Here is a 26,490-nt window from a genome sequence, read left to right as displayed (position 1 = left end):
CCACATTATCTTTTCCGCTGCTGTTTTAGTGTCACAGCGCTTGAAACTGGATTAATGGTAAGATGTATGATTGCTTAGGGAATAGGGGTATTTGGTGGAAGTGAGTGGAGGATTAAAGCTGTCAGAAATTCACTTAGTAGACAGAAGCTCCCGGACTTGAAACATGACGTATAACCTGTAAAGAAGCACTTGCCTTCAACACGCCTCAAACTGGGGCCAGCCGTTTTTAACTGGCGCCATCAGTCTCCTCCAGGTAATGCAATTAGATGCCACTAATATCTTGGGATGCTCTTCAAACTGCAAATGCACTTTTGCTAAATAGCCTACACCGTAACAACCAGTGACAGCACTCAAGCAGCCCAGATTGAAAAAGCTTTTGCCTGTGATTGGGTCGAGTAATTGCACATGCTGAAAATGCTCCCACTGATAGAATTCATGGGTCGAAAAACAGATGTTATCCATATTCACGGCCTTGTTTGCTTTGCAGCGAAACAATGCACTCAAGTACTCAGATTCTGGTAAAACATGCCCACAGAATGAAAAGCAGGGTTGATGATCGAGAAAAAACCTTCTCATTTTTAACACTTAGTCCGCACAGTCCTTTCTTGCAACAGTAACAAACTTGAATAAAGGTAATGGTCCTTCTTTATAAACATAAATCCTTCTGACAATAGAAAACAATACCACTAATGGCATCTTTGATATGATTCTCAAAAAAAGACTTGATGAACTGTGTTTATCTACAAGGGAATACTGTTCAATTGTACTTTAAAAAAAACATTCCAATCATGCCATACTCAAAGATCATATATACATACGTAATGTTTTAACCAATTGGAACACACTAAAATATAATATATGTACAATGAAAATAATAATAATAATAATTATTACTACTTTTAGTTGTCGATTGGCCATCCGATTCAGACCTAACTCTATAGGAACCGATTAAGAACTGATTATTTTCAAGAGCCAAATTTCCAGATGCTCCTGCTCAGATCTAAATACCCAACAGCAGAGCAAAAATATGTTTTTTTATGGCCATCAATCACATGGAAAAACAGACTTCAATAAATTATTGTTCATACAAAAATCACTATTATTGGTTATTATAGGTGTAGGTATGAAGTTCAGAACACCTGTAAGTGCGGTTGGTTTGGGCTGGTGCTAAGGAGCAACATTAGGTCGGACAAAAGAACCGGACTGGAGTCCATTTGGATTCAGCGCACTACAGACATTTGTTTGGATCATAAAACACAATTTTAAAACACTATTCTGAGACCACCTCCAGACGTGGATCTCGGCACAGTTCCAAGTGAACTCCGGTGCGGTTCGCTTGTGGTGTGAACGCTAACTGGCCTTGATTTGGCCAAAATAGTGTTTTATGATCTAAACAAACGCCCGTAGCACGCTGAATACAACCACAATAAACTTCAGTGTAATGATCAAAACGGGAGAAATAGACCGCGAGTGAGGAGTCCCTGTTATTTTATGTAATAAAGTTTTCAGGCTAATCAGAGAACACAAAACGCTTTGGCCAATACAACCTACATTTACATAGATTAGAAGTATTTACATAGAAGTATAATGGTCTTGTGGCATGCACAGTCGTGTCTTATCTTGATCCACGGCTTTATAACTAGGACAGTAGTAATAAAGTTGTGAAAACCTTGGTTTGTTCAGCTGCTCATATCATGCAGCCGTCACATTCTCAGAAGTCAACTTTCTCTTGCCAAGTTCTGATCCAGCGCCCCCTTCAACTGAAACAATATTTCCACATTTTAGTGCACAATAGAGCAGTCGCTGTTATTGTTTTCTTTTGGATTTTTGGCTCACACGTGCCCCCTGGTAGACAGGAAGTGAGTGTCGCAGGTGTCTATTTTATATCTGTTTTGGATATTATTTTCCATTTCATGGTAGAAATGTCTGTTGTTTTATATAATAGAGCATGCTGTAGTGTACCCCAGACCTGGGGTGTTTTAGTGCATAACACAAAAGTAAAGAAAAAATTATAATATTCTAACAAAGTTGGGTTTTGAACCCCAACCTTCCACATGAAGGGCAAAAGCTATATATACCTGTGAAAGATGCCGATTGGATTAAATAAGCTGACTTCAAGCTGATTTCTGACTAACGTGTAATCATTATAAACATGAACAGAGCCTGAGCTTCGAACAAAGACTTGTCTCTAAAAAATAGATTTTAAGTCAGTTTGTTGAAACGTGGCGCTGCTCTTGCTTCGCTTCTCCTCGCACATTCTCATTCTCAGTTAAGGCAAAACCCACGGAGACAACACCAAACACAGCTCCACAATACCCTTATCTATCGGCAGAGCCACGCAGTTATTATTGTAAGCAAACCGACTATACATGTGGACCGTGGAACTATGAGGACATGTTCTGTCTAAAAGCAGTCAGACTCGGACATAACCTGCTAGTTTTACGTGAAGTGGAGCAGAGACCGCTGCCACGGCCATTAGACGACGGCCATGACGCTGTTATGTTCGTAAGTGCTTGTATGTTTTAACAGTTCAGTTTGGGGACATTGTGACTGTACTGTCAGATAGAGAGGCTAATGTGCTGTGGCTTCTTTGAATCCACTGACACAAGTGAATTTGAGCGTCAAAACTTCCCTGAAATGTTCTAAAACTTTAGCCCAAGCCCCCGATGTCTAACCCACAATTGAGAACATTTTAGATAGTAACCTCAAATCTGGTGAATTTGCTGTTTATTAGCATTTCTTAGCATTGCTCTGTTAGCGGTGTTGTGTTTTCTGCCACACGACTGTCACAACCGGACGAGACGTCATCGCGATCGCTCGTATCAAACCACTGAAGTATAAGAGCAAAAAAACTCTTCTTTAGTGACGTTTATTGTAAAAGGTCAAAATTACATTCTAGCTCTATTTGTTGTTGATACAATGCTTATACAATATTAATAAATAGGGAGCCCTTGAAAGCCACATCCAACCTAAAAGAAACAAATACTTGATAATAGCTAGACTGCTCATCATTGGTAGATTACTATTACAAATGCACAACAATTAAACATCTCTCTGAAAGAACAAATACACTTCTTAATGTAGAAAAAGGGTTGACAGTATTACACCTTCCATTTTCTTTCACTTTTTGTCTTTACTCCAATCGGCAAAAAAATGAACTCTCAGGGATTTTGTCTTTGCTTTGTCATTCACGTTTGGATTGCAAACCGCCCACAGAGGCTCAGGAGTAGCTGGAGGGAATCCTCAAGGTTGTCAGTCCAACTATGCCAGTGCTTTCTGGAAACAATCACCCACATAAGAATAAGACAAGACCGAGAGACTTCTTTCTTACAACCCAAAGGCCAAAAATGGCATTGTCAAAAAGTGCCTTGGGTGTGTAACAGACATTGTGTAAAAAGTGAATTGAATCATTGTAATCTCATGCTTAAATCGTTTCCCTTCCCGGATTAACTGGAATATCAAAGAACACAATGCAATACTATAACTGAACATGGCTGATCAGTTGTGGAGATCTGTGTGCACAGACAGTGGGATTGGCTCATATTCACACAACAAATCTTCCTAAGGATTATCCCGGCTACACAATATTTTCTTGTGTGGTTTAATCAACCATATCTACTTACTGTTCTTGTCCAATGTGCATGCAGTATTACATGAACCATTCTTGATAGCATTGTGAAAAAGAGCAAAGAAAGAAAAAGAGCCCCAATTGTCTGGAGCATTAAACATTAATAAACTAATTTCCCCATTATGACAAATTTATGGTCTGCACTAAAAGTCCGACTTCATCAATGGCATTTTCAACAGAGAAACTTCAAATTCCACAGGGCACAGACATGTAAAATAAGACATGCGAGAAGACATTTGATTAAAGAGCAGTAAAAATGCTCACTTTTTAAGATACACCTTTTGGGGAAATGAAACCAATAGTTCAACAGTGACTGAGGCTTGATGTGCTTGGCAATGACAAAGATTCAGAAATTTGGCAAAACAGGAATCTAATAATACTTGTAAGTTTTTTTGTACTTTTCCTTGCAAAGAAGAAGGGTCTAAGTACAAGGGATGCTCAGGGACCATTATCCATTTGCTTAATTATTATGAATGTTGGTTAATCTGCTTCTCTATGTTTGAACATTCCTTGTTTGAGTTCCTAACTTTCTGCAGGTAAAATCAATGGTTTTGGAAAGCCCAGTGAGGAAACTGCTATTGTGATTTTGGGCATTACAAAAATACATTGCAATTGAAGTATCATAAATACTGTAATGTCAGGAAAATGTGTCATGTTTACCTGCAAATATACTTGAAACCACAAGGGAGTAAATTAAAATGTATTGACTTCTATCATTCTAAAATGCATATTGATTGTTCTTGTGAAATAACCCATTTCTGCTGTTTTTGTTATGAATGCAACTAATGTACTACATTGTTCACTGACAAACATAATTGTGCTCATTACACTGGAAGAATACAAAGCAAAACGCTTCAACATTGTGTAACATTTACTGAATAGAATTAATAAATTATTGCATTGCTGTTTTCAAACCGTGTTTTCCCCTTTCATTTATAGTGTAACAGTAAACCTGGATTGGAGGGTCTGGACATTGTTTTGCTTGTTTGCAATATTATATTCATGAATCTACAGAATAGCCTATGTCTGCATATATGAGCCAGGATACCTAATGGAGGCTGATGGATATGAGTGCGGAAACTTGTTTCTAAAGAAAGAGGCAGTCTGCCAATAGACAATAGTATGCACTGGGGACACTGTGTTACCCTCATTTCTGTCTGCCTGCCGGCTCAATAGGAGTCCATCTTAAATGAGTTACACATGGGATCAGATACCTCAGCGGGGAACCCTTTTGCTTTTAATTTAAAGTAAACTAATAGCTTCATTTAATTGTAATTATCAAAATATTACACTTTACAAAAGACACTAAAGTCGCCTTCGTTTCCACTTGGAGCTCTCTTTAATGGATGTTAATTCATTCTCCTTGTTAGGCCAATCCCCCAGCCGCGGAAGAGGTGACAGAGTTTTTGTCAAATTGAATTAGCCTCTCTGTGGCGCACCAGCCTCACCCCCACTGTCCCCATTTTTTCTCACTCTGTTTTTCTTTGTTTTTATTACCAGTTTTTTGTTTTTCCTTATTTCCCCCGCCCCTTGCTTCTCGATCTGCTACACACCTACATGCCTCTAGACAGCGGCACTAACTTGTATGTCTGCAGCACATGTAAATGACTTTGGCACTTGATGTGTGGGAAAGAAAAAAGAAACTCCCTAAGTGCTAAATCAAACAGATGAGAGGCAGGAATCTTCTCTTTACTGCGGAATGCGTGTCTTCTCAGTGTGCATTGGCTTTTATGTTTTGCTTTTTAAAGTAGTCAAGGACAGTTAGTTTTGGAGGGATTTGTAGAATGTTAAGGGTACATTTGGGCTTCGATATTGGAACATAAAATAAATGTTAACTCACTGCAATCTATAAGGGAATGTGTGACTGTCTGGTGAATTTGGGTTTATAGTTTGACTTGACCTGTTCATTCATATATTTTTTGCTTTGTTTGGGTTTTGGGACAAACTGGAGTCTATACTAGCAACTTTGGGCTTTAAGCAGTTGAGGACAGTGGTCAGTAAGAAGAAACATGCACCCACATTCTCCTTGCTTAAAGATGTGTTGCTCATCAGTAACATCACCCCAAGCCCTAAATTAAGCTTAACAATGTCAACATTACTGCATAGTTGGCGTTTCTTTCTCACATAAAATATGGGTTGTTGAAAAGATCCAAGTCCATCGCTGCATTTCCCAGGTCAAATGTTACACCCACAATAAGACAGACAATAGCTGCACCGTAAATCTTCAAATTGCCTGTTCAAACTTACCAGTGGAATTGTGGTAAAGGACAAGAGTCCATTTTGTCCCATGACACGGATCACCATGTTGGATTAGAAACAGCAACATTCCTAATCGAAATAAGATTTGCTTGGATTTAAGGCTAGTGGTAGAGAGAAAATAGGATTATCATTCAGTGTGTTGGATTTAAGGAGCGGATAGGTTGGGGTTTGTGATTCCTGGTTAAGAACGCACTCTTGCGTTGGACAGTGAAGCGTCCTTCTCTGACCGGGATCATCAGCCGTAAAGCCTTTAGACTGAGAAGAGCAGATGACAAATAGGCTGGGATCATGCTGAGTATTCATCTGGTACATTTGTCTGAGTGACAAAGCATTTCCTGCTGTCAGAAGATCTTACAGGGTTACCAAGCATGAGGCTCGAGCCAAGGAGAGCAACTGTCATGTCTGTCGGTGGTTATGTTTAGAGCAGCATCAGTTTGAGGACAGAGAGAATCGAGTGGAAAGATGCTCGGAGTAAATTGACTTGAGAGTATCAATGTGAATTTCCAAGTGAAGGTAAAATACATCTGACAAAAAAAAGGCAGCAATTGTTGTTTGTCATTAGATCAAGCTAAAACTTTAGTTACTTGACTTTTCATATTCATTTTGTCTTATTTGAACTTGAAATGTATAGTTTGTATTATATTATATGGGTTCATTTAATGTGTCGTTGATTTGATTTCACTATAAAAAAGCTTTGTTTGTAAAATGTGCCATAGAAATAAAGTGGATTGGATTATCAGTAGCTTGCTCACATTTTTTAATGATTGATTGATTGATTGATTGAATAATCTTGTAAAGTCCTGCATTTGAAGCTTGAGTGCTCGAATAAAGTTAGAGTGGCTTGTACAAATCAGGGTTAAAAAAAAGCCTTTAAAAAAACAAACAGAAACAATGCAAATGAAAATCCTTTGCTTGTTAAGGTGAAACACGACTATGAAGAGTTCTGCAGTTTTGATCAGGAAGTCAATGAACCAGTTTTTATAATGAATATGTTTTGGATCAATATTGGAATTTAAAATTATGGAAATGTTAAATTATGATCTACAGCAGGGGTGGGCAATTATTTTCCTCCGAGGGCCATATTCGAATCCAGGCAAGTAGCGGAGGGCCGGCCCGCGATCATTGGTGTGAAAAAAACAAATCTAAATAATTAAATATCAAATAAAATATAACTTTTCTGTCAAATATAGGCTATTGAATCTATTATGTAATACATTTCACGTCAAAATTATAAAGGATCCAAGTGCAGACAGATGCCTAAGGGCAAAAAAAAATATATATATATATATATATATATATATATATATATATATATATTACTTGGCATGTTTGGTGGGCCGGATTATAAAGACAAACGGGCCACATGTGGCCCGCGGGCCGCAGTTTGCCCGCCCCTGATCTACAGTATGTACGTTTATTACTACTACTAATTACCAGAGGGAAAAACACAGCATGTCTCCTATAAATCTCAAAGTGTCTATAAGATACAGTAGTGGTAGTTCGAGTTTATCGTTGTTTGTTTTGCGACATTAGGTAGAAGATTCGAGTTGTCTGGGTTGCTATGAAGACATCTATTTACTGCATCCCACTGAGGCCTGGCTGACATTGTCTAGGGGAGACTCACCGCCAGCGTTTTCACACGCTGCGTGTTTCAGAAGCAAACGACAAGCTCGGTCCTACATTGACAAGTGGATAAAACTCTACAAGTTAACCGGAGAGACTGGACACCCCTGGCAATTTCTTTGTTGTGTCTAAAAATAGTGATTCCCAATGGCCTCTCTTGAAGAAATGCACCGGCACAGTTCATTATTTCATTATAGCCGCCTCCCCCTTCCATCTCGATTTACATGAAGATGGAAGAGTAATTTTTATCATGGTGGTAGAAGATCCCCAGCAGAATTACACAAACACATGGAGTTACAGTGCACCCTCCAGAGGCCGCGATGATCTGATGTTATCCCTGTTTTCCCTCAAGCGTTAAAGCATGTACGCATCATACCAGCGCGGCCTGAGCTGCCAAACAGAGCCTTCTCAGTCACCATGTTCAATAATGTATCAACAAGGAAGATGGAGTTTAATTTAAAATGAATCCAGGATTGAGTCTTTCATCATCTCACTCAGACTGCGAGCTGTGTCCGCTTCTTGACGCTTCGTTTTGCCCGTATGTAAAAATAAACCTGGTTATGCACACTGTGAGTGTACATCCCAAGGAAAGATGCATAATCTAGTGCATTTCCCCACTGGCCATGCAGGGCAGTAAGTGATGCTACAGACCATGTTTTAACAACCAAAATAAAAGCATTCATTTGGTATTAGAAAAGTAATAACACAATGTATTAAGTAATAAGTAACTACACATAAATACATCTTTCATAACTACTTATATTCCTCTTACTTTTGCACTGTAGGGGACTACAACAATGTGACGCCATTGTGGCTTATTTTAAGTTAACAATTATAGTATTTCTGTGCATTTACTACATACTTTAATTATCATCATGAACAGAATGAACATAGTACATAGACCACTAGTCTATTGACCTACATCCTATTCCCAAGGTTGTTACAGGATTCATGTCACATGATTGCATCACGAAATAAAAAAAAGGAATTTAAATAAATTATTCTGAAAGTGTCGTACGGTCTTGAGTGAAAATTGAAAATTAAAATGAACAAAGGGGCAAAATACCGAGACCTGTTTCCTGGTGTAGCTTGGAGGCTTGGACACAGGAAGTGGCGGTTAGCAGACAGCACACTCACCGCTATTTGAATACAAAAAACAAATTATACTGCTGTTTCAACAAGTGCAGGAGCAAATGCAAATGCTCGTCTCCTTGCACCTCCACGGTACAGAGTGTGCTACTTGTCTATTGGTGACCTTATTGACCCACCTATTTCTTTGGCACCAATAGTGACCACAGAGCAATATCAGACACATGGACCCAGAGCCTTTGTGGTTGACAGCACGGACTTCAAGGATTAAAGATTTAGTCTCGGCTTTTGTGGGTCGAGGAAATCATCAAGTGAATTTCTCATACTGACATGCCTTATGCAGTCTTATATTTGTAGATGGAGCTGAAAGTCTGAAGTTTGATTCAAAAACATAAGACAAAATACAGGCATTCCCCATTTTCTTTAAACGGTCAAACTTTCTTTGTAATTTAATTGTTTCATTATGAAAAAAATAAATAGAAAATAAAAATAATACAAGTAGCACAGGTCATTTACAGCAACAAAACCAACGTCTATTCTGCACTCAAACATGTTTAATTTTTTTAATTAATCATGCATCCATAGATTTAAATGGCACATTTTTAATTAAGGGCAATTTGTTAAAAAAATACTTTTCTCCATAGGGACCAACAGATCACCCCTAGCAACTACACACACCAAAGTTTTACAGATCACAGGATTTGTTCATTTTTTTTTTTTTTTTTTTTTTAACACAAAAAAAATAAGAAAATGTTTTTTTGTACGTACATTTTCAGTCAAATCAAGTTTACTCAAGTACAAACATTTCTAAAATCACCTCTGTATTCACTTTATTTGTCAATAAAATGATGCAAGAAATATAACCCTGGTTCTATATTTCTAGTCCAAATAATATTTAGTTCAAGCCAACTAGACAAGACCCGCAGAGAATCTCATGTTGTTGTTGAAACTATTCAAACTAATACTTCAAATCTATTGAGATAATCTCCCAGTAAGACAAACCGGTGTGTGAATATACAGGCAGCTCATGTCCAGGCAAGTCTAGGCTCCTTGTTTCCCTGTGATTCCTCAGCTACACAAAAATCCAGGCTAGTTCCTAGTTTCCTTAGGTGCATTTAATCCTCCTAAAGCACCTCCACCAAATACGTTATCTATATGTTTGATGTATATATTGATGAGGAATCCCACAAAAGTCTGGTCCCTGTGGAATTACATTGGCCTGTTCACTGTTACTGTCACTATACAGAGGAGGAGTAGGGTCAAGCAAATGCGGCCTGCCAGAATGACCTTAATCACTTCCAGGTTCGTCTGGGCTCGGATTTCACTTGTGTTGCCTTATTTCAGGTCACTGCCTCAAAGTCGAAGTAGGGCACAGTCATTATCGCGGGGAGCATAACACAATCATCCGCACAATACAAAAGGGTCGGCGCAATTCCCTCAAGTGTTGTCCATTACCTCCAGGCTCCAGACACATGTGTTCACACTATCTCCAACAGACACGGCTTCTATGTTTGGAATAGAATAAGTAAGTAATGTGCACACACCCCGGCTGGTTGAGGAAAACATATTGACTGCAAAAGGGGAGAAGAACTGATTTCAAATGAATGTAAGGGTATGGTGGTAATCCTTGGCGAGGGAGAAGCAGGAAAGTCGAGAAAAGGTAATCACTGTGAGATTGGATAGACTTGTAGAGAGGATGCTGCTATTTTACTATTTTCTGGATACTTACACAGTATACAGAAAAGAAAGGGACATTTGGGATTCTTTAAAAATTCATACAAACAAGGATGAAATAATGAATGTTAGTAATAACAGCTTACAGCCTAATTTATATTGACAAAAGCAGATGACAAGATTGCAAATAAAAGTAAAAACACATGACAAAAAAATATTATTACATTGGCAATAAAAAGCAAAATGGTGACTGAATGTCAAGGGTTCTTTACAGGAAAGAAAAGTGTGTCATATTCTATAAGTAACAGTGAAAACACATCTACTTTTGAAATCAAGTTTGTACATACAAAATCAGACGGAAAGCTTTCAGACCAAAAGTCCTTACCCGCAAAGATACAAAGGCAGATGAAGCTTTTAAAAAAAATATTATAACCTACGTTAGCCCAAAAAGAGTCTTTGAAAAGGGGCATCAATTTTCTCTCCAAAACGTATACGCCTCTGTATGGCAGCTCCATCACTTCTTAATGACTGCCTGACCAGCCGAGCAGGACTGAGTGCTATAAAAGAAGGTGTCAAAAAGATATGTAATAATGTCTGACTGATGTGCAGACATACTTCTTTTACTGAAGACTGAATACTCCTTTAGAACCATCAGTGAATATCACACAAATTATTTAAGAAGACTTCAAAACAACTCTTATTCTTGTCCTGCTTTTATGTTCCAGGCTCTGCTTATAGCTATGCATTCTCCTGGATTAGAAACTGAGAGTAATAGCTGTAATTTAGCTATTGTCATGAAGGGAGAGTGGAGCTCCTTAGCTGATGTCAAAACCCTGTTAAGGGCTTAGACATGTTTGCTTGTTTGCAAATCAGGTTAATACAGCAGTTTATATTTAGACAGCAGCGCAGAGACACAGGTAAAGATCCAACCATTAGCAATCCCATCGCTGACGTGCATTAGTGTTCTGCTGCTCACTCCCCATTTGTCTTGGCTAATGATGCATGCCACTGTTGTTCATTGGAAACCATATTCAATACGTGACACTTTAGCTTATCACGTTGAAAATATGAACTCGCGTGAATATTCTAATGTTGATCTGGTAATAGCACATAACATTCAACGCATTATAACAAGATGGTGCAAGCTAACTTTTTCACGTTTTTTTTAATTTTTAAATGGGACCAAGACCGTTCAAAAGGACTTGAAGAAGATGCCTAGAGGGGTTCAGCGCTTCAGTGTACGCTCCCATGAGCCAAAGGTAGAACTAGGCGTGTAACACATTGTGTATCCAGGCAGTCAATACTACAAGTACATGTATGTGCGCCGCAACCCGACAATGAGTGAAAAATTGTCTTCCATTAAACAGGAACTGCCAGCATCAATTATTCCGGCTTTTGCTCTTTAAGTGTGCAGTAGAAAGGGAACTTGACCCTCTCCGTAGTCTGAGGAGTTGACTGCGCTGTTAGGAAGTGTTACAATTAGCCTCCTGAGCATTCCTGCCTTCAAAGTGTCATCACACACACACACACTAATGGAGATATCACTCACTGCCTGTCATCTGTGCCTTTGTATGGCTAGTTATGGGCTGTTGGAAACGCTGTGATTAGTGTGTTCGGACGGTGAATTTCTCACAGCGATGGGAATGATCTGGAATTAGTCGACATTTGCTTGAAATGGTCTGGTCCGGGGTTACTGTCAGGATGAAAAAAAGCAATTGTCTGCGTCTCACGATTATCCCCGGCAAAAGCCTATAATCTGCCTGAAAGTACTTAAAGAGTCAAGCAGCAAAATAAACAATGTTGATTATAGTCGTACACTGTTCTTTTTTCTGTTGGTGGACCAGGCTGGTAGGGGCAGGACACAGGGGGGGTGGGGTGTGTGTGTGTGTGTGTGTGTGTGTGTGTGTGTGTGTGTGTGTGTGTGTGTGGGGGGGGGGGGGGGGGGGGGGGGGGGGGGGGGGGGGGGGGTTAGAAGCTAAAGTTGTGCCTTCTCCCGTTGGCTCCATCTGCTTGGGCAAATGTTAAGGCAGGCTAAATACCCCCTGAGTCCTCTGTTCAAACCAGATTATCGGCTATTCAAAGAAGGCAGATGAGCATCTTATCGTCTCCCAATCTCTTTTACGAAGGCAAAGTCAAGAATTGTGGAGGAGGATTACCGGGATTAGGGCGGACAAAGGCACGGCACTCCGAGAACGAGGTCTTAAAAAGGTCTTTAAGGCTGACCAACTTTGCGCACAAGTGTGCAATGGTGGCAACCTGTCATGAAAAAGGTCTTAATGATACAAATTGGTATGCAATTTCATGAGCTCATGATTGGTCGATTCATTGTATTTCTTATTCTCAATTCAAGCCTGGATGAAAGGAGATTTCCTTTAGTCACGGAGAGCTGCTTTCAATACATAATAATATATAATAATAAAAATAATAATAATATAATAATAATAATACCACATGAACGAAAATCTATTTAAAATAGTAAATCCCATGGGGCATTGGTTTAAAGTGCTGTAGAAGAATAACTCTGCAACGTTGTGGGTTAGATTCCCAGACTGAAACCTTTACTAAATGTCTATACCCTCCCTCTGCAGCTGTCCCATCAGGTCAAAATATCTTAGGGAAAATAAGTAATACACAGATAACATGAAAATCAATCATAACATCCATGATAATATTAATAATAATATTCCAAATGGCTTTGGTATTATTTGTTCTTCAAGTGAAGCAGGTTAAAGCTTGCGATTATTTCACAGAGTGGGCGGGGCCAAAGACAAATCCAGTACAAACACTAAGCCCAGACTGTAGTTCTAAGTAGTAATAGTATTTCTGTTCACTGTACCATCTTTGGCTAAAACTAAAGCTTATGGTGTTAATGATTATTTAGTTTGTACTGTGCAGTGGTAAAGATAACAGTGAAATGTATTGTTATAGTAGCTGTAACCGCACTATTCATTTCTAAAACTATTTCAAAGAAGCTCCTCACAAATACAACCCATAGCTATATCTCTGTTGTGCAGAAATGGCCTCTTGTGAATCCTCTTCCTTTTCACAAAGTAAAGAAAGTTGCCTCTCCCCGAGTCGTCTCATATGCTTCTTGCACAGTATCAGCGACTACAGTTTTGGATCACACTTTTAACAAGGAACAAACAATTGTACATTCAATCGATGGCGCTCGGATCCACGGTACACCGTCACACCTTGTTTAATCAACACAGTTGTTTTCAATGAAACAATCTCCGGGCTGTGGAGCTGTACTCGGTGTCTCAGAAAGCAGCAGTCGGCGGGCATCCACACTGATTTGATTGTTGCACACACAAAGGTAGCTAGACCACCGCGGCTATGGGGCATGATTGAATTATTCAGTTTGGCAGAGATTTGGCAGCAATTGTGCAGAGTGTTGCCTTGAGTGGAGTGCAATAGGAAGACAGCCGCGTATTGTTTCCCTGCACCGCTGCACAGAACAGCACATGCATAAATAGCCCTATGCTTAGACAGACTGCATCGCTCGAGGACAGCTCCGCAGCATCTACACGCTACCTGCGCGCATAATTGACAAACAGCTCCCCGCAGACGCCCCACACATACATTTTTAAAGGGTTTGAAAAATAGCACTTGACTTTTAGAAGGTATTGGAAATTGTCTGTTATTTTGAGGTGGAATAGACAGATATCATAATGTCGTGATGTTACTCGCATTGGTCCAAGGATTTTTCCAGTCTTTTGCGCTTGAATTATGACGATGCTGTGAAAGAATTTGACGGAAATGTTTAGTTTTGACATGTGCCCTTTATCTAAAATGTATTGTGTTTTGTGGAAATAGATCTTACCTTTTGATGTAGTGATTTCTAATGAATTAAAGAGCTACTCCATTCTAGTTTTAGTCTGTGGATATGAACTTTGCTTGTTGCTTGTGCTGATAAGGTTTTGATTCTGTGGTCCGGTCCGGGAACAGCACGTGGTTCAGGCATCGCTAATTTAAAATGTTGGAAGCACAAGTGATTTAACTATAGATGGTGAGGTTTTGAGGCCATTGGCGGGAATGCTCTGGTAATGTCTTTGGGATACTGAAGCTGAGAAAGACCTCACTTTCTTGAGTAAATATGAATGATGTGCCCTTTCTATAGGTACATTTGTTTTATCTCATAGGGGAAAAAGCGCACATTGAGACAAAAAGCTAATTATAGTGTAGAAGAACTAACAGCAGTAGTTACATCCATTATACGTAGTCTTTAATGTTGAAATGATTCTTATTGTCTTATTTTTTATGATTTTGCTCCTGAAATATTTTGCTCTTTTTTAATATTTTGTTCATATATTATTTTTGTTTGTTTTATTTGTTCCAGGTCATGCTGTTTCCGCGTATTGTCCCAGTTGTAATCTGGTCCTTTTCCTGCTATATCATGACATTAGATGTAATCAAACTTGGTCCATACAACTAGCATTCTGGGCTATTAGGTGAAATTGAATATGCACTCACATGAATCAATATGTCATAAAAGTCATATCTTTCCATGTCGGTAACTGAACCACAGGACATCCATTTAAAACCATTTTACTGATCATAAAATAACCCCTTGGACGACTGAATCAATGCTTTAGACCAAGACATTCTAAACACAGTTCCCCACAGTAAAACTATTTCATTTCTTTTTGTTTATATCTTTGACTCTTTGCCCCGAGTCGATGAAAAATCCATTTATCGCCCACACTATGCGCACAAACAATCATTAATGCTTTTGTGTTGTTGTGCGCTTTTATATTTATTTATGCCTTTACTCAAAAAGATTTAATTTCCTTATTATGCGTAACAGCAAAAAAAACAATATATCCTTTTCAAAAGAGATACAAATTACCTTATGATCCATGCCCTGCTCTCTCTCTTGTACTTTTTCATTTTTTTTTGCGAGGCGTTTAGCTGGTTTACATTTCTCTAATAATAGCACACTGACATTTCTGCTATAAGGGAATGCTCTACTTGTGAGTGCACCATTTTCTCAAATCACCAAGGACACATGCCCCGAGGGAACTGATTAGCACTCTCCTGGTTTTAAAATATGAAATAACTTTGATAAGCAATTAAACAGTTTCTCTTTTCTATGCTTTTGTTTCTCGCCTTTCAAGTCAGTATTTTTGGATTAACTGCATTGTTTCATAGAATCTACCTCCTGGCTCCCGTCTTTCTCTCAAATCTGTTTGTGCACTACACTAGATTGTAATAGCAGGGTTATCATTATCAAAAGATCATTATTGAAGCTTGTGGAGGGGAAGCAAAGAAAGTTGTGTTGTTCCAAAAAAAGCTTGATCCTCTGCATTCCACTTCAAAGGCAAAGCTTTCACTCAATTTCCATAACTATTTTCTATGAGAGATCTGCTCCTAATGAGCTATATATCTAAACTACAGCTTTTATTCCAAGTCAGAGGCATTATTGGAGTAAAAAGGCTTAAAGACAAAGTGGACCAGAGATTTTGGGAGGAAAAAGGAACCAAATCTGTCACTAAATCCTAAAGGTAGTACCACAAAGCTAAGGTTTTGTGTACATTGCACAAAAATATAATAACAATAATTACCGGTCCATAATTGTAGTCTGTGAAAGACCTTTTACAATAAAAGAATGAAAACAAAGGACACAATTATATCTGCTAATTTGACCATTTGAGAACAACAGTGTTGTTTTTAATGCACGGATGCATCCTTTTTACTCTATTTTATGAAATCTAAAATATTGATAATAATAATGTTCTTTTATGATATCCAATGCTATCTGGGTGTAGTAGTTTTAATGAAGCAAAGCGTTAAATATTCCCGTCTATACTTTTTTACACTTATAGCATCAATCAACATCATTAAATCTCATTATTTATCAGTATATTTCAATCCGAATGCTAGTGTCCTCAAATTGAAGTTGCTATTATGTTCTGAGATACACAGTGCTGTTGTTATAAAGTTTTCCATAATTTTCTATTCTGAAATGAGCCAATTAACGGTGTCTATATCCCGGGTTGTGCATGTGTTCATGGGCTACAGTTCAGTTGACCCGTGCTATATTTGAACAGCTCACTGTACAGTCGAAGGGGAAAAACAAATGATTCTTCCACGAGCCCTAATGTGTTTCACCTAATTACCGTCTTACTGCTGGTGCAAAGCCAATCCATTAGGCCGAGTCCGGAAAACACCATTACCAAACACTGACTGCTGTTGTGGAGCTAAAATGCAAGGAAAAAGAGTCAGAAAATATGCAATACAATGCAAAAGACTTTTAATAAATTTTCCAGAAGCGCACACATACATAAACAAAACATTTACAGTCTTCCACTTGGCAAATCAATTACAAAGATCATGTAAGGTGCATATTGTTACTTTCACATTGAATAAAAGTGAGGTGTCTAATTTCCCTTTTTAGGTGATTTCCCTCTAAAGATCAGGCAAATCTAATCATTACACAGTGTTATGCAGACTGCAAACTGTGACTCCTACGCAGTAGTGAATACATCTTGATATCATAATTACATGTATATACCTCCTTCAATAATAACAACCTGTCGTGCCGCCAAAGCCAGGATAGTGAAATTAAGAGCTCTAAATAGACATGTTTAGTGAAAAAGTCACGTAGCAAAATCAAAGGCTGCCACACAACAGCGCCCACAGAGTCCAGGCTAATTTAGCTCGTATACGTGACTTTGTGTTGTGTATCTGAGCCGACAGAACTACTGAACAACCACAATCCCAAATCTCCAAGTCGATAAAAGAATAACAATGAATCGTTAAATGAAATAAATGTAAGAAAGAACAGTCTAGTTTTGTGGTTTTGTACTGTATTTTCAGCCAAATTTCATAGATGCTGTAAAGGAACTGTAAATTATACATAAAATAAATGACGGTTGATGGTGGTAACAAATATCAGATGCTGAAATCGGGATATTTTAGGTTTTATAGCAGCAACAGACCTCAAAGAGTTGGAACAAAGGCATCAAAAGAAACATCTAGCAGTATTGTCCAACTAATTAAATAATTTGGCATGTGAATATTATGTTAAATGATATGAATCCAATATCCCAGTTTCATTAACTGATACATTGTTCACTTCTTCTTAGACTTTAGGAACAAACGCTTTTATTCGGTTTGTATGTGAAATTCATAATGTCCCTTTTGATTTGAAGTTAAACATTTCACATTTGATATTATCATGTTCCTCCAGTGATCCAAACGTATTTGATACACACTGGACACTGGAGTGAAATGACAAAATGTTAGGCTTAGCAGTTTGACCTACATAAACAGCTTTCCTATCCGTACCCCAGGAGATAGTCCTTTGTGGCTGTAGCTCAAGTACTTATTATTAAACTTGTCGTAGCATTTGTGTAGTAATGACTGCACGCCAATCCTAGCCTAAAAAAAACAAGATGATCTCTTTTCTGTATTGGCCATGCAGCGTTCAGTGGGACAGAGGCGGTTTGAAGCCCACACGACTGTTCAGACCTTGCAGCATAAATACATTTCAAAAAGGTTCATTAGCAAAGAGCAAATGATACAAAAAATATGAGATTAAATAAAACTACTGACTATAGGCAACTTCAAGAAACAAGGCAAAGAATAGGAATATCAATAAATATAAACATCACCATCTTGGATCTATATACATACCGTATGAACATTGTACACAGAGTTGCTTTCCACAGACTCCTCTCAATAGCGTCAAAAGAAACGACTGAGATTCCAAGTTACAGGCGGAGCTTTGTCAGGTTTAGAGCAGGCAACATGAAGTGTCTCTGGCATTTCTGAGGTTATCTTTTCGCCCCCTTACCCATCTCTCTCCTCTTTCTCTTGATTCAGTGAAGAGGTTGAGGGTTTTTGAGGCTGGAGACAGTAAAGTACTTGGTTTTGCACCTCTTCTGCTCTCACCGTCTTTCTTTCATTCCCCTTTCTCTCTCTCTCTCTCTTTCTTTACGGAGCTAGAGATTGATTTTAATCCTGTGGGAGCGGGCTGTACCTGTGCCACAGAGTGTGCCATAGTGTGATGGTTTCAGTGCCGTCTCCTGGAAATATAGAGAGACAGACAAAGATATAGGGAGAGTGTAGTTACAAAACCATCGCTCTGAGAAGAAGCTTGTATATGCAGCCTCATGTCGCAGAGGAACACTGAATACAAGATCTCTTAAAGGCAGAGTAGAGAAGAGCGTTCTTCAAGGCACAGCTGGCAATCAAGTCATTATCTTGTCAGGTTACCTTGAAGAATGCTGCACGTGTCACAAGTTGTGCATTTTATCTTCCTGTACTTATCAGAGCATGCAATGCCATCCAATTATCACTCCCGATTTGCCTCTTTTGTATCTCCCACCACCACCACCACACTAGAGCACACTCAGTCCCCCTTCAAAAGCAATTTTTAAACATGAATTTAGGTCCCACTCTTTTTGGACCCTTGCCAGTAGGGCCCTCTGATATGTACAGAACTTTACCAAGAACACACATGACTAAAATCTAACCTATCATGAAAATGTGATGGTACAAAAAAAAGACAAAACAAATCTGTTAAATGTTGCTAAAAAATCAAATTGTACTAATAAAATCATGTTGTATTTGTGACTGCTGGTCTTGAGTCAGCTGCATTCTTTTCACAGGGCATAGATATAGTGTGAAGGCCTTCACCCACACAACGGATGCTCACGCTGCCCTTCAAATGCATCTGCCTATTTATTTTGCTTTGTTCCGATTGAACAATTCCCAAAAAGGTTGTCCTGCTGACATTTAAGATGTGATTGCACTACTCATGCATGTTAGCTGTCCAAATGTAATGCTCTGTTTCCTGCGACACAGTGAAGCCAGTTCCGACTTTTTTTTACTCTAGTTTTATTCGGCTCTCTGTGGCTTTTCCCATTCCCCAAAAATATTCAAGAAGTCACACCCTATATATAACCCCAAGACATGATATTGATGAACTCTGGGCGGCTATTTTAATATTTCTTGTTTAAAGTGCACTGTGTTTTCTGGTGGTCACCTTGTTATTATTATGTTATTGCTTAGCCTGGAATGTTCCACTGTATGGTTTGAATTATTTACATTTAATTTATTCAATTACAGGCACGTTTATTTCCAAAAGATAATTGGAGATTCACACCTCCATGAAGATGGCTAAGTTTTATGCCATTTTGTGGAACATTCTCCACAAAATTGTATTGGCATGGGAGAAAAAAACGAGGTAAACTTGCATTGTGCAGCTTAAAGAATTGAACATGTTCGCCAAGAATGCTGTGCCCTACGTGGCAGAAAAAGTGTAGTCTAGTGAGCCCACACTGTGCTATGAGCCTATCCCCACCAGTCTGTGCATTCAAATGTGCTGTCTTAATCAGGTTTTCAGGGGGCTGGTGTGGGCAGAGTAATCAGGGATATGCAGATCTCAAGGCCGAGTGTGAACATAGCTCATTGGTTCCTCGTGCATGTGTGCTACAGAAAGTGCCTAAAGAGCTGCAAGATGTCAGCTTAGTCAACCCTATATGCTTGAAATTACTGTACCACACAAAAGGTTCACATGCTATGGCTTTTAATGCCTGCATATTGGCACTAATGTGTATTAACTCTTAAATAGTGTGGCACGTGTTTGAACTGCCTTCTCTAAAGTGCACAAAAGAGCCCTTCATAAGAGGCAAGGTGACTTTTTACGTTGTAGCATATGGGTTAGAAGAAAAATATGTGTGTTTATTCATTTTAATAATAGGTATCAGAGAGTGAGAAGTAGATGGGGACTTTTAACTTGCATTGCATAATGAAGCCGTATGCTGCAACAAATGTGCGCGCTATAAGTATTACAAAAGAATTGATGACTATATTCATAAAATCTATGTAGCCTTCTGCCCTTCAAGTGTTCACTATACTTTTAATTAAGGTTTATTTTTACGAGTTGAGCGCAATTACTTTAAAGAGGTACTAAACAATCTAAAAATGAAACATCAGAATTATTCAGATTTAACTGAGATAGTATTTGGTTTCATATGATTTGCTTTTACTAAAATTCAAGATTAAAGAGATGTGTTTCACTTCTCTAAATGTGCCTGTGAAGTCTATTTATGAAAACGCTTTTGTCACATATTCTAGATCCGTGGTTTCCAACCTTTTTCACCTATATTGATAACCAAAGAGTGCGACTGAGCCATAGGTAATACAACATACTTCTATATTAATGTATACGTCTAAACTAATTCTAAAGGACAGGTGTCGTTTTATTTCAGCGTTATCAACCTCTCCACAAACCTAATTACAGTGATTTTAATCATACTATATTACAAATGATTAACCCTTCGGTGCATTTAATTAACCTTTGCAGCTACCAATTCTCATCAGACAATTTCATGACACAGGCTTTAAATAAGCACACTTAAAACTGGTGGGAAATCTCATGTCTAAAGTGGGAGGCATCACTTGTCAATTGCTTGAGGGTTAAGAAGAAAAGAAGACCTACTATCTTCATAACAGTGTAGAGGAACTAGGTCTATAGTCGAGATAACATTAGCATGAATTAGAGTAGCTAAAAATATTCACAAGCTAATTTCGGTGCAAGATTAGGTGAGGTGTTTACTGATTAGATATTCATTGATTTTAAATTATTCAACTAAAATGCTCTACTCTTATCAGCAGCATAAGTGAAAATCAATTTGCAGCCATAATGCATAAAACGGCATGATGGGTAATAATTTAGGAATTATGGAACACACAGAGAATATTTCTGCATATTTTTCTTCACTTATGGCAACAGGGGGAAATTATTCTGACACGTCGTTACTGTGTCATGCAAACACATTATGAATAAAATCGTTGGTAGCAGGGCGTAAAGAAGGCTTATGTATAATTAAGCGTGACAGAGCGTAGCTTCTAACCAGGTTTGGAATAAAAGGTGGATGAAGGCAATGCCTATCAACTCAATGTGGGAGTCTTCATCAATTATACAACTCACAATGTAATGCAGAATCAACAGTCATTTACCAAAACGATGCCACAAGGAATTTGGAACGCTTGCTATGAACTCAGACAAATATGAGCCGGAAAGAAAAGATGATATGAAAAGTAAGTGCAACAGAGAAATTCTAACTAAATTAATGAATTATGCAATTTTGTGAAACTGACCTAGAAATAAATGATTGACAGACACAATAATTATGTTCACAACAGTTAAACAAGATGCCCTAAAACACAAACAAATATGCACTAGTTGAACTTAAAACATGGACACGAACACATTTGATCGGGTGAAAGCTACACATTCTTATGGGGAATTCTAATTCAGTAATACTAGCATGACAAAAAATACTAACTGGATTTTCTAGGCAATCACAGATGGACCCTGAGCATATGCTGCGATTGCCTAGAAAATCCAGACTGATCCCTCATATTATTTTATTTACAGAACTACATAAGTCTGGTCACCATTTTTCATCTCCCTGAATTCAGATGAGCATGATTGACGGATGGATTAGCCAATCAGGGACATGCATAATCCATCTGTATCAAAACAAACGTGGCTGTTTAAGAGGGGAAAGGGGCTGGAAAACCTCATGGATTTCTGGCAAATCAATGAGCAATGCGCAAAACGCTGTTAATCTGAGGTGAGAGAAATTGATTTTGTTCTAAATGATGATGACCAATGAACTAATTTGTGTCACGTGCGTCATTGCAATAAAGAAATCTGATTGTACAGTTCTGTTTGTGTTTGGCTTGAGGCGCGACGGCAGATGTGGTGACCAGACTAACTCTTCCAAAAGTATTAATCTATTGTGAAGCTAGAATTTATAAATAGTGTAGTTAAATAATTATTCCAATAATAATGACTTTAAAAATGGAGGTCTGAGAGGCGTTCCTAGTTTGTAATAAAATGATAACGTCATTTTTGTGTAGTCAGTATTTTGCTATGCAGATAATGGACGAGCTAATGTGATATTCACCCTTAAAGAGTGAGGCATTCTCAACTTTTGTTTTTCACACCATTACAAAGTCACCTATGTCATCTTAATTAAAACTTTCAGAGAAATCCCTTACATACCTCATTTATTCTAATAATTTGGGTCATTAAAGTACAGCATTTATGAGCTAAATAGGAAATTGGCCTGGCGGGCTTTTTATAGACTCCCTCCACTCCCTGGGTGTTTAAATATATTGGTCTCAAGGCACCGCGTCACCTTGATCCCTCTGACCCCTCCCCCCGCCCACAGCTCTACTCAGTCTTGCGTACAGCACTCACATGGGCCTGTCAGGAGTGTGCAAGGCCACCTCTCCTTACCTCTGATTTACATTTATTTCCTTTCGCAAGCCTTTTATTTATTGGGGCACTTCGCATTTGGCACATATCTCTTAGGGAATCATAAGTCCTTTGCTGTAGCTTGGCGTTCATATTAGCTTCTTGTGCTGGCACTGGTTAAAGAAGCACTTAATATTTTGAAGAACAGGAGCCACAATGAAAGTGGAATTATTTATCGAGATGTTTTAGCATGTCAATGCAAGATTTATTTTCGTTGCACTGTCACCTTGACACTTTTCAGATAAATAAATGCATGGCAGAGAAGCTTTTGTTTTCAATTATATTAGGCAGACATTTTATACTTATCCTTTCACACCAATGATTACATTTATGCTCATGGAAGGGACTTATCAGCAAATTTTAAAGTAACAAGTTTACAATTATTTTTGTAATTACTAAGTGCCACAGTGCATAATTTATGAATTATTTTGGTGGTTCCCAAGTATACAAATAAACTCATCCACTAGTGATCCTGTTCAATCTTCTGCATCCTTATTTCTCAAAGCGACTGTTTTTGTTTGTGTGAGGTTATCCCTAACCTTAAGCAGTGTCTATTTTATTTGTATGCGCAAAACCCATGCATTTAACATGAATTGAACAACATACACTTAAAAATACTCAAAATGGAGAAAAAAGATGTCACCCTAGTGCTACACGAAGAAAAAAAAAACGTCTTTCATAAGCTAGTTCATTTATCCCTTTTGAAATCTTATTCTTTGGTGCAAATGGCATTCATATAGACATGGTCATGGTTTGCAGGGGTATATCCGGCTTCATGCTGCCACCCTCTGAGTTTCAGATAGGCCATGGGACAGCAAAGGGAGGAGTGAGTGGGGACTAGTGTGGGTGGGTTTATAGAAAGGAACTCATGAATTACCTGTCGGGTGGTGATCTGCCCCGCAGTCTTGAATCCCCCCTGACAGCCACATTCCGACACACTGTAGGGGTCAGAGCTGGTCGACGAGCACTTGGAGAGTGAGTCGCAGCCCACCACAAAAGTGTTGTCCAGTGGGAGTTCCTGGATCACATGGTGTTTCTTTGGGGCCACTGGAGTCTCAGGTTTGATTTGAAAAGTCGGCTGAGGGGACGCCGATTTGTAATGCTTGGCTAAGTCGGGGCTGTCGGGTTTGAAGGTAGTGGGAGTGGTGGCCCAGTTGTACTTCCCCATGGTCTGCTCCTCCAGCTCCACAGGGAGATCCAGTGTCCCATTGACATGCTCGTGCGTGGGGTCGTCAGGCTTGGATTCGTCAATGGTAACAAAGTTCAGAAGGAGGCTTTTCGGAGAGCGCTTCTTCCTCTTCTTCTTCTTCTTGATCTGCCGGTTCTCTTGGTTAGGCGACACCCACTCGCCGCTCTGTTTGCCCTTTTGCACCACCTTGTGTCTTGGGGTCTGGCGGCAGCGCACCAAAGCGGTCACAAATATCACTAAGATGACAGTCATTGTGCCAGCTATGATCGCTATGACAACAATAACATATCCATTGGCTTGAGGCAATTCTTCGTTGTCTCCTATGTTACGGTCCAAAGGTGTCTCCATGCTTCTCCGCATCTGCGCTTGTACAAAGGTGGCATTTGACACAGAGTCATTGACGAACAGGTGAACAAGAGCAATTGCGTGTAACGATTCAGGTTGGCCTAGATCCTTGACCTTGACAACCAGCCTATGCAGTCCCAGATCGGCCGGCACTATTTTCTCCTGCAGTGTAATGTTACCCGTTGTTTTATCGATAGCAAAAAGGCCTCGCGGAGAGACCCTGGATTTGATGATGATACTGCTGATGATGCTGTACTGCAGCTCTGCGTTCATTCCTGTGTCATTGTCAATAGCAAACACCCTGGTGACCACTGCGCCGGGGGTGGTGGTGGTTCGCACCAGGTCATACGAGTAATTGGAGGATGGGATGACAAATACGGGACGATTGTCATTAACATCCACCACGTTAATGGTGACCTTGGCGTAGGATGAGCTTGGAGGTTGCCCCCCATCCACAGCCTTGACCATAAATGTGTAAGAGCTTTGTTGCTCCCTGTCAAAGGTAATATTAGGTTTAATAACGCCAGTTTGTGCGTCAATGATGAAATTATCTTTACTGTTCAAAATGGACAGGGTGACTACAGAATTATCCCCTGCGTCTGCATCTGTCACCGTGATTAACCCCACGGTTCCATAGAGGGGCAGATTCTCAGGCACATAGAAGTTGTACTCAGGGTGAGTGAAAGCCGGGTTGTTGTCATTAAGGTCTTGGACGATTAGCCTGACGGTGACATTGCTCTGCAGGGACGTGGACCCATTGTCTCTGGCTATGACAGTGAATGAGTACCTCTCCTGCTTTTCTCTGTCCAGCCGCTTGCCAACGGAGAGTATTCCTGATCGTCTGTCAATGTTAAAGCCATCAGGAGCGTCAGGGCCAAGAGTGTAAATAATCTCAGCATTATGTCCACTGTCAGCATCGGTAGCGCTGATTTTTATTAACTGCGTGGATGGGTCGTTGTTCTCTGGAATGGAAAGTTGGATTTCTGGCTGGGGGAAGATGGGTGCATTGTCGTTTTCATCTTTGATTTTAATTAAAAGCATAGCAGAAGTATTCAAAGGAGGCGTACCCCTATCCGAAGCTACTATCTTAATTGCATATTCTCTTGTCGTCTCATAATCAAGAGGGGCAGCTGTTTCTAGTAAGAACTGATCGTTGAAGACGGGCTTCAGCCGAAAAGGAACATCATGGTCAGTGTAACAAGTCACTTTCCCATAAAGATCGGCGTCTTTGTCTGTAACAGTAATTAGAGCTATTTTGGTGTTCAGTGGAGCGTTCTCGGACAGCAGGACAGTTCCATTAACAAGGTTGATGATATAACGAGTGTCTATAGATGGGACGTTGTCATTTACATCTGTAATGTTAACAATGACAGTGGCTCGGGAGGGGGTCGAGCTGCCATCACTGGCCAGGATGATGAGTTTGTGCACAGGGGTGACCTCCCTGTCCAGCGGCTGCTTCACAGTGATAAGTCCTGTTGTGCTGTCGATGGCAAAGTGTCGGCGAGTGGAGGCAGATATCTGGTTGCTAAAGGCGAAGTGGATTTGTGCATTGGTTCCCATGTCTGCGTCTGAGGCATGGAGCTGGACCACTGATGTTCCTGTAGGGGCGTTCTCAGGGACCATGACCTCTAGTTCGCTGTCCTTGAAGATGGGGCGATTATCATTGACGTCAGAGATGGTGACCTGCAGGATGGCAGTGCTGGACTTGGGAGGACTGCCACCATCTTCAACCTTTATTTTCATGACAAAGGTGTCTTTTTGCTCACGGTCCAAGTTCTGTTGCACAATCAGCTGTGGCCACTTGTCCCCTTCTGGTGTTTCAATGATGTCTAGGCCAAACTCGCTGACACTCTGAAAAAACAAATTTTACATTTCAGTTAGTAAATGGGTTAAAATTACCAAATGAATTACTGCTGCTTCTTATATTATGATTATTTGTTTGTTTGTTTGTTTGTTTGTTTGTATGTTTGTATGTATGTCCTGTGCATTGAAGGAACCACTAGAAGATTTGTATTTAGAAAATGTACAGGGAAGCAACCATTTTTACATAATTAAATTTCATCACAGACTCTGTGATTTACAAGTGTAATATTTGTATTCATTATCGCGTTGAAAAAAAAAAGAAATAATGAGAGTGCAACATTGGATACAGTTTCATATATTTTCTCTCTGAGGGAATGTGAAAGCAATTAATAACACTCAAAGGGTAAGACACCATAATTCTGCACACATTGCACACACATGCAGCGGAAAATACAATAAAATAAGAATCACGTGACATATAAAATGATCTTTAATTTCAAACAGGAATTTCCCCAGGTTCATTTATATCTTTCATAAGCTTGTGGTTTTCAGGCAGTGATGAATATCAACTTAAAATTAAACAGTTTTTGACAGCAACAT

The 26,490-nt window shown here is 39.3% G+C and overlaps 1 protein-coding gene across 2 annotated transcripts in view; it reads right to left on the bottom strand.

The window, feature by feature from the left end:
* Positions 1–26,490, bottom strand: part of pcdh11 (protocadherin 11) — a 156,105-nt gene that overhangs the window by 116,525 nt on the left and 13,090 nt on the right. Inside the window, exons 3-4 of one of the 2 annotated variants that reach the window (XM_072437731.1) lie at positions 23,431–25,938; positions 17,489–18,303 (exon numbers count right to left, since the gene is read on the bottom strand). In XM_072437731.1, coding sequence (XP_072293832.1) covers positions 18,220–18,303; positions 23,431–25,938 — 2,592 coding nt within the window. In that variant the 3' untranslated portion in view covers positions 17,489–18,219. Of the gene's footprint in view, positions 1–17,488; positions 18,304–23,430; positions 25,939–26,490 lie in introns of those variants that run through there. The other variant, XM_072437729.1, reaches the window with a different exon arrangement.

The sequence above is a fragment of the Eucyclogobius newberryi genome, unplaced genomic scaffold (assembly GCF_026437365.1).
Source record: "Eucyclogobius newberryi isolate DKJ021-1_F unplaced genomic scaffold, fEucNew1.0.hap1 SCAF_11, whole genome shotgun sequence".
Taxonomy (NCBI): Eukaryota; Metazoa; Chordata; class Actinopteri; order Gobiiformes; family Gobiidae; genus Eucyclogobius; species Eucyclogobius newberryi.
Note: the sequence above shows the minus strand (reverse complement) of the source record. Positions and strands in the feature narration are given on the sequence as shown.